This window comes from Crinia signifera, chromosome 9, assembly GCF_055691185.1.
Source record: "Crinia signifera chromosome 9, ASM5569118v1, whole genome shotgun sequence".
NCBI lineage: Eukaryota > Metazoa > Chordata > Amphibia > Anura > Myobatrachidae > Crinia > Crinia signifera.
In genome coordinates this window covers 128,065,411-128,078,294 of record NC_139225.1, presented here as the reverse complement: position 1 = coordinate 128,078,294, position 12,884 = coordinate 128,065,411, and the positions used below count along the sequence as shown (strand labels likewise).

At 45.1% G+C, this 12,884-nt stretch overlaps 1 protein-coding gene across 2 annotated transcripts in view; it reads right to left on the bottom strand.

The window, feature by feature from the left end:
- Positions 1-12,884, bottom strand: part of LTBP4 (latent transforming growth factor beta binding protein 4) — a 122,842-nt gene that overhangs the window by 17,157 nt on the left and 92,801 nt on the right. Inside the window, exons 15-22 of one of the 2 annotated variants that reach the window (XM_083159735.1) lie at positions 5,277-5,396; positions 5,008-5,133; positions 4,119-4,241; positions 2,406-2,528; positions 2,173-2,304; positions 1,672-1,797; positions 586-717; positions 321-446 (exon numbers count right to left, since the gene is read on the bottom strand). In XM_083159735.1, the coding sequence (XP_083015861.1) occupies positions 321-446; positions 586-717; positions 1,672-1,797; positions 2,173-2,304; positions 2,406-2,528; positions 4,119-4,241; positions 5,008-5,133; positions 5,277-5,396 (1,008 nt within the window). The remainder of the gene's footprint in view (positions 1-320; positions 447-585; positions 718-1,671; positions 1,798-2,172; positions 2,305-2,405; positions 2,529-4,118; positions 4,242-5,007; positions 5,134-5,276; positions 5,397-12,884) is intronic. The other variant, XM_083159736.1, reaches the window with a different exon arrangement.

Genomic DNA, 12,884 nt, shown 5'->3' with positions numbered 1-12,884 from the left:
CATCTCCCAGCAGCCCTATGACAGGTAACTGGTGGTCATCTACTGATTGTATATTTAATTTTGAACATTTCTGACACTTATTTATTTGGGATAGCATCTTTCATACGTCCCAAGATCAAACCAATTTACGCGTCTATGTACATGTGAGGACTCAGGTGTCCCGCAGCTTTCCAAACTAATAGGATCGGGTTTCGTGTTTCGTGATGGGAAAACTCTAAGGCAGTTTTGAAAAAATAAATGTCCCTGGGTGGTAATATTGCAATTTCTTTGTACAGCGCCAATATATATAGTCGCATCTGGCCTCCAATCAAAGCACTCACCCACACAGTGCTGATCGCCCCTCTCCCCCTCATATCCCCGGTCGCAGAGGCATTGGTAGGTTCCCACAAGGTTGAGGCACAATGCGTGTTCCCCGCAGACAGTCTTATTTAGACACTCGTTGATATCTGACACAGGAACACACCTCGTGTTAAGGTTTATACAAGCATCTAAGCCTCCTGTTTGCAGGATCAAGCCTCATTCACACAACGGCCTGCTCCACCACTTCAGCCACGCAGAGTAAGAGGCAGGACTCTAGGGTCTCACCAGTGCAGTCTCCTGACACAGACAGCTGATATCCAGGTTCACAGTCATTGATACACTTGTAGGATCCTGGGGTGTTTTGGCATCGTAGTGTTCCACAGATGGAATCCCCATAATCCAAACATTCATCTATATCTAAAAAAGAAGGAAAAACAGGCCGGGTCTTAGACCTTTGGGCTAGGATCTCTTACAGCTTTGGAGATTAAGGGGCCCATTTATCATTCTATATTTGCGGCTAAGACCCTGAAAACACCAGGTTTTTTTTCCTGTAAATATTGAGTATCCACCATATTTTCTTTAGATGATGGAAATGACTCTTCTACAGGCTTTGCGGGGCCATTCCAGACAACATACAATGGCCTTCACAAGATCCCAAATGAAGATCTGGGACTTTTCCAGAAGTTAGGTCATTCCTAATTATACCTATCATTCAACATTATTCCCACTATTGGTCTCGAGTTCGGATACAATACACGATAAACCTGGAGACTTGAACTTTTCTGAAAATCTTTGCTCTTTAACTTATTGCAGATCATGCACTTCTGGAGAGTGTTTTCAAAAGTAGGTGGAGATGCCTCTCAACACACTATGAAGCTAGTGTTAAGCCCATAAGTCAGACATGAGTGAGAATAGGTGAGATGACTGGGATCCCCTACTATCTGTTTTGAGCTAAGATAACACATATGAAAAGTATTATTGGTGTCAGTAGTACACTCCTAATTATTTAGCCTCAATGTACAACAAGGGAGACCATAGGGTTAATGTTCAGAATATTTAGTGTACATGTCGAAAATTGGCCCCTTTATGGGACAAAGTACAGAACCTATTAAAGTCAGTTTAAAGGTCCATACACACTGAGCGTTTTTCACCCATTTTAGCGATGTTCCCCGGGGTGGACACCTTTCCATAGCTATGGAAAGCCATCCACCCGTCACTCAACTGCTGGTAATAAGATGGTGCGGGACTGCGCATACACACTGGACAGCTTTCGAGCTGAAAGCAGCTCAGACTGTCCAATGAACCAAGAACCTGTTTTGTGCTATCATTCTCAAATGTATATATACTGTATTTTTGGAAGAAGTTACATACCCACACAGTTCTTGCCCTCTCTGGACATCTCGTGACCCCAGTCACACATGCATCGGTAGGAGCCAATGATATTCTCACAGATGGCATTGTCTCCACAGATTGTAGAGTTAGTGCACTCGTTGATATCTGTAGCAAATGTGAAAACACTAAGTATTAATTACTTCACTGTGCAAACACAGTGACTGATTCAGACCTGATCGCTGAGCTGCGAATGTTCCTAATCAATCACCATCGAATGGATTTCCCTGTTTGCAGCCACCAAGTCTAAACTTACTCCGCTTTATTACTCCTGCGCTGCGATGGCTGCGGGGAGATGGCCAGCGATGGCTAGTCATTGCTTGCTTCATTCGCAAGGGGGATCCCATGCAATGTCATTCGATAATCACTCGGGCTGCAAATTCGCAACCCAGCCATCAGGTCTGAATCAGGCCCTTTGTACCAAGCCATAGATCTCAGGAGTACTGAGTGAGAATGGTGCCAGATCACCCATTATGTTCTTACCCGCGCAGTCGCCAGATGATGTTAACCTGTACCCGTCATCACACGATGCAATACATTTATAAGAACCCAGTGTGTTTTCACAGCTTTGTGTCCCACAAAGAGATGCCCCTCTGTCTTCGCACTCATCAATATCTGGGGAAAGATGCACAATGGACATTATTTTGTTCTAACAAATGGAACTAGTCAGAGAGCAAGGGCTAAAATCCAGAACCATTCCTAGGTACAGATCTCACCTGCACAGGTGGATTTGTCAGAGGTGGCTTTGAAACCAGTTGGACAAACACAATTGAATGACCCCTCAGTGTTGGTGCACCGTCCTCCTTGACAAAGGTTTCCTTGCTGACACTCATCCTTGTCTTATCAAAGAACATAAAAAATACATTTATTACCATTAACAGAATATTACTTCTGAGTGGCCAAATCGGCCCTGGCATTTGAGCATGCATGCGATAATGGTGCATGCATGCGCACACATGCATGCGCACGCACACATGCACTTGCGCGCACTGCCTCTCCCGGCTTGCAGGAGAGAGGGGAATTGCGGCGTGTGATGCCCCCCTCTCTCCTGGCGCACAGCAGCACACAGAGCGATGCACATCGGGAGGCGGAGCCTCCACCTTGCAAGAAGAAATCGTCCCACCTGACCAGTGCCAGATGGGCAGTCCGGCCCTGATGTTAACTACATATAATGGCGTAATTAGAACTTTTGCTCCCCGACAAAAAAAAAGTACTGATCCTTTTCTAAGTCTAGATGAGTGACTGTCTTATTGCCATGGGTATCTTACTTATTGCCAGGGGTTACATGCTTGTTACCAGAGGTATCTTACTTATTGCCAGGGGTTACATGCTCCTTGCCATGGGTATCTTACTTATTGCCAGGGGTTACATGCCTGTTACCAGAGGTATCTTACTTATTGCCAGGGGTTACATGCTCCTTGCCATGGGTATCTTACTTATTGCCAGGGGTTACATGCTTGTTACCAGAGGTATCTTACTTATTGCCAGGGGTTACATGCTCCTTGCCATGGGTATCTTACTTATTGCCAGGGGTTACATGCTTATTACCAGGGGTATCTTACTTATTGCCAGGGGTTACATGCTTATTACCAGGGGTATCTTACTTATTGCCAGGGGTTACATGCTTGTTACCAGAGGTATCTTACTTATTGCCAGGGGTTACATGCTCCTTGCCATGGGTATCTTACTTATTGCCAGGGGTTACATGCTTATTACCAGGGGTATCTTACTTATTGCCAGGGGTTACATGCTTGTTACCAGAGGTATCTTACTTATTGCCAGGGGATACATGCTCCTTGCCATGGGTATCTTACTTATTGCCAGGGGTTACATGCTTGTTCCCAGGGGTTTCTTACTCATTGCCAGGGGGTTACATGCTCCTTGCCATGGGTATCTTACTTATTGCCAGGGGTTTCTTACTCATTGCCAGGGGGTTACATGCTCCTTGCCATTGATATCTTACTTATTGCCAGGGGTTTCATGCTTGTTACCAGGGGTTTCTTACTCATTGCCAGAGGGTTACATGCTCCTTGACAGGGGTTTCTATGCTTGTTGCCAGTGGGTTAAATGCTTGATGCCAGGGGTTTCTTACTCATTGCCAGTGGGTTACATGTTCCTTGCCAGGGGTTTCTATGCTTGTTGCCAGGGGGTTACATGCTTGTTGCCAGGGGGTTACATGCTCACCGTACGCCAGCGCTCCTAGAATCTGGTACGCATGGAGCTTCCCTGACAGACATTAGAGGTCCAGTAGGACCTCTAGCATGTGTATTCTCCCAGGCTGCAACCATGTTTGGATGTCCGGTTTAGCAGATTTCATGTGGACTGTGTGGAATATGCAGAGACCACTTAGGCTGCGGTCCCCTAGTTATGCCACTGTCTATAGATCGCTATTAGAGACTTGTGGCAAGATTGTGATATTATGAACGTACCCACACATGACGAGCTATCAGGGGTAGTGACATAGCCCTCTGCACACACACATCTGTAGGACCCCTTTGTGTTCTGACATTCTCCACCTGGGAAACAGAATTCTTCCAGGCATTCATTAATATCTGGAAAGACCAAGTGGGTGTTTAAGGTTACAGTGGTGTTGAAATATACAAAGTACAGGGACATTTCATTGCAATATTGGTGATTATTCTAGAAAATGTAGGTAAGATCAGTTATAGGGTCAGATGTATCAAGCTCCCAACTGTCATTTAGCAAACCCATTTTGTACCATGACAGTTCGGAACCGAGTGGCTGTTTGTTTATCGCTCTCCACTTTATCACGTTTTGAAGCTTGATACATCTGGCCCATAGCTGTTTCGTGATTCTTCAGTTTAGACCCCCAAAATAACAGCTTCCTAGTTGTTGTTGCAGTTCATATTAGCACAAGTCAGCAAACCAACACATTGGGGGTGTTCTGGTTGATTCGCTTGGAATGCGAATTTTCATCCTTGCGAGCCAACCAGATCCCACCTTTCGAATGGTGGTACGCCGGCCCGCCATTCGCACAGCTCATACGTTCGCCCACATCATTTGATGGTCTCACCCGTGTCATCGGCCCATTATCATGAGAACGCCCAGCGTTCTCACGGGTACGCCCATGAAACGCTGGGGGTTCCCATATGCTGATGAGCCATCACGCCGGCCCCTGCCCCCCCGCCCTCAGTTTGTTCACCATGGGTCTGTACATGCGCAGAAATGACCCTGTGCAAATGCAAAACATCGGACCCCTTGTGAACGAAGCGGTCTGCATGAACGGGCCTGAGGTCTATTGTGTGACACTGTGGTTATAAGCAGAATATTTTATAAGCCATAGTGAGTTGTCCTGACCTGTGCAGCCTGTCCCATCGCTGCTGAGTTGGTAACCAGGCACGCAGTCACACTGGAAAGAGCCATCGGTGTTGGTACACTTTCCATTTGGCCCACAAGTTGACTCAGTAAGGCACTCATTGATATCTAGACAGATGGATGGAAGTAGAAGGTGAACAGGGAGGCACAATGGGCCGCTAATGTGATTGCAATAATGACAAGAGTTATATAATAGCTAATTGTTTATGGTTGGCTTATTAATTCTAGCCAATAGATAAGCAAATACCCACCCATACAACGTCGGTTCTGGAGTCTATATCCGGGTCGGCATTGCCGACATTGGAAGGATCCTGGTGTGTTGAGACACTCTTGGCCAGCACAAGCTCCCGGATTCTCACACTCATTAATATCTGTAAGACACAATGAAATATCACATTGATAATTACTATTTATGGTGACTTTTATATATCAAAATTGTCACTGAATATTAGCTGAATATTTAAATAATGTACAAACCAATAAAAAATCGGGAAATTACTATTAAACCCACAACATGTTTTTTTTTTCCCCCACAGCCTCAAGGTTTTGCTATTCAATTAAAGGAGAGAAAATGAGATGTAGTGATTTCTATAGAAAGTACTGTGTGTGTGTGTGTGTGGGGGGGGGGGGAACATTATACACTGTGGAGTGTGGAGGTATGGACTGTGCTTTCCTTGGGTGCCGGATGACTGTCTGGTAATCGGGGTCCTGACTGCCGGTGCTCCGACAGGGGGGATCCCGAATGATAGGGGCTATTCTCCTTTATGGGGGTCCACGACTACCATAGAGGGAAAATAGAACCTGTGGCGAGCGAACCGAGCCACCGAGCCCGCAGTGTGATGAGCGTAGAGAGCCAGGAAGGGGCTTCTTTGTGCTCGCCCCCCTGATTTCGATGTCAGTATAATGACTGTCGGGATCCCAATTGTTGGGCAGTCATACCACACCCGCTTTCCTTTACCTGCTTTTTTTTCCCCTTTAGAATACTGATTGGTGTGTGAGTGTGTGTGTGGTGTACGGGGACTGGGGGGCCTACCAGCAATAAACACTGATGGGGGATGGATTTGGAGGTGCAGCATTGCACAATAACTGGGGGGATGGGAGGAGATGTATGGCAATATACATTGGACCTCTAATTCAGAACTGAATGCACTGCTGCTAATTTTCGTAGCCCAGAGATTAGATATATACGCCGCCTGGCCAGAATGAAGTCCCGCCCCGTACAAGCCTGCGAATAGCTTTTCCAGTGTGCAGTCTGCATACCTCCCAACTGTCACGATTACAGCGGGACAGTCCCGATTTTCGGGTCCTGTCCCGCTGTCCCACCTGCGGCAGGCATTGTCCCGCTGCGGGGGGTGGCAGTTGGGAGACCCCCCAATCTAGTAGAATAGACGCTGTGCGCACAGCGTCTATTCTCGTATGAAAATGAGGTCACGGCTAATTAGCATAAGCGGCACCCTCATTTGCATACTCCCCACCCCCTTTTCAGGCGCGCGCGCGGTTTCTTCAGGACAGAAGTTGGGAGGTATGAGTCTGTGCGCATAAAAACAGGCTGTCCGGGACCGACATGCATTGGGTTGACCACTGAAGGTCGACATGACATAGGTTGACACATGAAATAGGTCAATAGGTCGACCTTTTGACTGTCGACCTAGCCATTGTTGACCTAATGCTTGTGTCGACCTTCCAACCCTGTCAGCCTAAGCCATGTCGACCTTCTGTGGTCGATCCCATGCATGTCGATCTAGTATGGGGCAGTACGGATAGTGTAATAATTAGCATTACTGCCTCACAGCGCTGAGGTCATGGGTACGATCCCCACCATGGCCCTAACTGTGCGGAGTTTGTATATTCTCCCTGTGCTTGCGTGGGTTTCCTCCGGGTACTCCGGTTTCCTCCCACATTCCAAAAATATACTGGTACTGTAGGTTAATTGGCTCCCAACAAAATTAACCCTAGAATGTCTGTGTGTGTGTGTGTGTGGTAGGGATATATAGATTGTAGGTACTTGTTTCCTAGCACGGCGCACACATTTTTCATCCTATGCCATCGCATCGCATTGCATGCCATATATAGCCGCATACGATGCTTGCGATGCAATTTTTTTATTGTATAAGCACCCTAATGCACCTCCACGCCACCCCCACTATCAACGCCAACCCGAAGCGTGGCAAGCCTGCGAGGGGCGGCGGTACGCGTCCTCCGACCTTTTTCATACCCCCACTATCCATGTCGGCGTGGAGTTGATTTTAAATAGTGTGGCGAGCGCACATGTATTACTTGTATACGTATTACTTGTATTCCGCGTCCCCTCGCCACACTTCATTCTCGCTGCGCTCGCCACACTATATAAATTCAACTCCACGCCGGCGTGGATAGTGGGGTTGGCGTTGAATTTGGGGGGGCATTTAACATTGTAAGGACCCATCTGGGTGGTTGTACAATAAAAAATCGTATACCATCGCATTGTATGCCATTGTATGGCATACAATACCATACAATTTTTTATTGTACAACATTGCGCAGCATCGCATTGCATACCATATTTAGTCTTATGGTATACAATGCGATGGGTGCCGTGCTACGAAACAAGTACCAGATTGTAAGCTCCACTGGGGCAGGGACAATATTCTCTGTACAGCGCTGCGGAATATGTGTGCGCTATATAAATAACTGGTAATAAATAAATAATTTGTCGATCCAATGACCCATACCCCTTGAAAACTTCCAGTTACCACCCACTAACGTAGGCTATACGCAGGCTTTCTTCCAATCACCTTGCGAATGGCCAGTGGTCAAAAAAGTACCCGGATTTTATCACACGCCATCCTCCCGGTCTTTGATGACATCTCTGAATTGCATTATGTGATTCTGCAGAGAGAAGTTGGTTATGGCAGTGAAGAGGCTGCTTTTATTCAGAGCTCCCCAGGCTCTGATCTTACCATCGGGAGTCCGTGACAGCCACTCTGCACATGTGTGACCAAGCGCATGTGCACAGTGAATGAAAAAAGAGGTCTGTAATGTCTTTTGCAGATGTGAAAGATGACAGATATCTCGTCACAGTTCTGTAACGCATGTCCTGTCGTTTCACATATAGTAAGTTTGACGACATGCAAATAATTTTATACTAATTCCCCACACATTTTACTAAAAACTCTCTTGAGGCTTTATTTGTTCTCTCTTTCATCTGCATATTGGAATTAGTGTCTATAGCCGTGATGGCTAACCTTGACACTCCAGATCTTCTTGTTGAACTACACATCCCAGCATGCTCTGCTACAGTTTTGCTATTTGGCCATGCTAAAACTGATGCAGGGCATGCTGGGATGTGTAGTTCAACAACATCTGAAGTGTCAAGGTTAGCCATCAAGGGTCTATAGAATCCTTCAAAAATAGATTCAAGACTTTCATGTTTACTCAAGCATTTCTGTAATTCCCTTATTGTTTATAAAAAGCTGTTATGTACTTCATTGTTCCTGTACGGTATTACACTGCTTTCACATTGCAGAAACGGGTATTGACCCTGTATTCTTAAATGGGACTTTAAAACGGGTCTGAACCTTAAGTCCTTTCACATTGCAGGTGAAAACCGTTTTAAAAAGCATTTAATACCATTTACACATTCAACCTGTTTAACCTCCAAGGGACACGTTTCAGGCCATAGAAATAGAGCCATTCACACTGCCTAAAAAACGGCTTTGAAACGTGTAGGACTCTGCTTTTTAACCGTGTTGAAATACCAGTTAACTTTAACCGGTAAATCAACTCTGGCACTTTCACACTGCAGCCTTAAACGTTTTAAAATGGAAAAAAAACGGCAATATACCGTTTTAAAAGTGCAGTGTGAAAGGGGTATTATTGTATCTGCTAAGCGCCTTGAGTACTTTTGGAGAAAAAGCAATAATTATTATTATTATTATTATAATTGAATAGCAATTATTATATGTATGTTTGCATTAGTATCTTAGTTTTGTGGTTAATATATTAAGTAATATAAATTATAACCCAGATTATATTTGTATTGATAGTTTAATAGTTGTCATGAATATGTATTGATTTAAGCATATGCATATTCAAGTTGGGTGTGTATTTTTAATGACATTTTTGCTTAAGTCTGTAATATATTATTTCGATGACCCATGAACTCTTTATTAGTACTCATTCAATAAGATGTGCCTTTTGGCTAAAAGCAATATTTAACTGGGATTTAATTCTTCAATCCACCCAATGTCTCTGATACATCACAGATGTGGAGAAACGCGTGAGTAATGTGGTTTATAAACATTTATCTCCACTGAAATCTTCTTATTAAAGCCATTCATTCAGTGCTTTTATCTTCAATGAGACCATAATCTACTTTATCCAACAACAACAAATATTTATGTTTTAATAACTTTTTAAGCAATTGAGGGCGAGAATGACAAGGCCAGGATCTATGTTGGATGATATGGATTTCCTGGGCTCTCTGTGGGAACTGTGGCGGCCGGCTTGAGTGACCCCCCAGGGGTCACACAGTTAGCCAATGGTGTTGCAGTTGCATCATTGGACGCAGCATGGATCACTAATATAAGCAGGAGGAGTCTACTTATATCAGATGCTGTATTCCGATACCACTGTACCTCCAGCCACATCTGAATCTGTCCCAAGTTGCTCTGGTGTCAAGAAGAGTGCAAGATGAAGAAAAGGAGGGAAGAGGACCCTGCCTGAGAGTTTTAGAGGATGAAATAAAAATGATGTATGCAGTACTGAAAGTAATACAGGTTGAGTATCCCTTTTTTGGGTAACGGATTATTCTGTAATTCAGAATATTTTTATATTTCAATTATGTATCTTGAGGTATCTTGCATTTACGGTATGTTGTACAAACACATCAAATACATGAAATACACACAAACATATTTTATCTGTGCATGAAACAAGGTACTGAATTTGAATTCTAAGCAATCATTTTCTTGCACATATTTAGTGCCAGTTACTTATTCTGTCCCCAGTAGTGCCAGTTACCTATCATGTCCCCAGTAGTGCCAGTTACCTATCATGTCCCCAGTAGTGCCAGTTACATATCATGTCCCAGTATTGCCAGTTACATATCATGTCCCCAGTAGTGCCAGTTACATATCATGTCCCCAGTAATGCCAGTTACATATCATGTCCCCAGTAGTTCCCATTACATAGCATGTCCCCAGTAGTGCCAGTTACATATCATGTCCCAGTAATGCCAGTTACATATCATGTCCCCAGTAGTGCCAGCTACATATCATGACCCCAGTAGTGCCAGTTATATAGCATGACCCCAGTATTGCCAGCTACATAGCATGTCCCCAGAAGTGTCAGTTACATATCATGTCCACAGTAGAGCCGGTTACATATCATATCCCCTGTAGTGCCAGTTACATATCATGTCCCTAGAAGTGCCAGTTGCATATCATGTCCCCAGTAGTGCCAGTTACATAGCATGTCCCCAGAAGTGTCAGTTACAGATGCCTCAGTAGTGCCAGTTACATATCATGTCCCTAGTGGTGCCAGTTACATATCATGTCCCTAGTAGTGCCAGCTACATATCGTATCCCTAGTAGTGCCAGTTACATAGCATGTCCGCAGTAGTGCCAGTTGCATATCATGTCCGCAGTAGTGCCAGTTGCATATCATGTCCCCAATAGTGCCAGTTACATAGCATGTCCCCCTGTGGCCCTCTCTCCCCTCCCCACCCCCCTTTTTTTCAACCTCACCTCCCCCCCTTCCTCCCCTCTTCCCCCCTCCAACCAATCCTCTTACCCATCTTCTCCCTGGTCAATCCCCCTCCCGCACCTTCACCAATCCCCCCCCCCCTGCCCTTCCCGGGTGCAGCGCAGTGCAAACCTTCTCCAACCTGTCCCCAGTAGTGCCAGTTACATATCATGTCCACAGTAGTGCCAGTTACATATCATGTCCCCAGTAAATGCCAATTACATATCATGTCCCCAGCAGTGCCAGATACATATCCTGTCCTCAGTTGTGCCAGTTACATATCATGTCCCCAGTAGTGCCAGTTACAGATGTCCCCAGTAGTGCCAGTTACATATCATGTCCTCAGTAGTGCTGTTACAGATGTCCCCATTAGTGCTTTTAGAAAGTATTTTTCTTTTTCACTTTCTGGAATGTATGGTGTTTGGATATTTGTATAAGGGATACTTGTATAACGGATACTTGTATAAGGGATACTCAACCTGTATTGCTTCCACATCACTAAAACTGGATCGAACCAGTGCCAGATTAAGGTCTAAATGGGCCTGGAGCTAAAAATTATCAAGGGCCTATTATGCGCAATGATAGGGGTTGTGGCCAACACCTAATAATGTGGGGGGCGTGACCAGTGTTCTGTTTGGGTGGTCTGCACATGGGTGTGTCTCTATTTGTGTAAATACTTATATATGCCTGGAAAAGGCAGGGGGCTGGCATAGGAAAAATGTAGGGAGATATATTGGTGAGTGCCCTCCAAAGATGCACCCACAGGATGCCGATGTCCTGAGATACTTGTGGGGTGAGGTGGCACTCCAGTCATAAAAAAAAATACCGAAAGCCGAAACTTGGTAGACAACATTTCAGCACCTTTTATGTGGTCACCTAAGTTTACCACACCATATACCCCTTATACAAATCATTCAACACAATAGTAACCCCGTTATACTGTACCTGCCTCTTACACATTATGCCACAAGGAATGAGCCAAAATTCACACGGACTGAGCAAAAACTCACGCTATGGCACGCGGATTGAGTCAAAATTCACGTTATGTCACACAAATTAAGGCAAAATTCACATTTTTGCCACATGGATTGAGCCAATATATACACTGTACCAAACAGATTGGGCAATTGCACAATATGCACCATAAACAGGGGCATTGCCCACCAAAGCCGTGCATTAAAAATTTACACCATAATGTCCATTACATGTTAAGCCACACACCATAATGTCCATTAGGTATTATGCCAAACACCATAATTCGTATAAAAAAATTATGCTACATAAGTGCTGCTTACCTACATGCTCATTGCCAGGGGTTCCATGCTCGTTGCCATGTGGGATTATATGCTCATTACCAAAGGGAAATACATGCTTCCGGTAACTGGGGGACAGCCGCCACCGGGCAGAAAGCACAGCCATTGACAGCCGGGCAGAGAACAGGGGGCTGCCCGGCTGTGTTCAGAGCACTGCAGGTCCCGGCTATTTGAAATAATACCCCTTTCAAACCAGAAAATGCATGGACTTACCCGGTAATATGGTCCCACGATCATGCAGGGACATTCCCGGGCCATTTACACCAGCCTATTCCCTGCATTGTCTGGTGTGAGGGGAAGAGAACCCCCCCTTTAAACAATCAGCTATCTTTGGAATAAACTGACCCATTTTCATGTGGGCTTCGAATGATTTTGGTCCTGTGAAACTGGGCCATTTGGTTCCAGAGAAATCTGCCCTCAAACAACATGAACAGCCATGAAATTACATTTCAGAAATGAAAAAAATCGGTTTACCCGCAATATCTCTAGAACCAATGAACTCATAAGGACCGGCCTGGTATCAGATTGAAGGCCCGGCAATTTGAGATCAACCTCAAGCTTCTGTGATGCCGGAGGGGAAACTGGCAGCCGTTGGAACTGGGTGGGGTCGGAATTAGCAGGTCCCATGTTATCCTATGGTGAAAACGTTCTAGCTTCAGCTACAAAATGGCCTATTTGGAGAGTGGACCTGGAGCTGTAGCTCCATCAGGCCCATTGTTAATCCGGCCCTGGGTTGAACCCAGGATTCTGATCACAGATCTGGCCCTTTCACACAATGGGTGACCCAGGTTTAGGGGACAGTTGAAATATCGGCAATTCAGT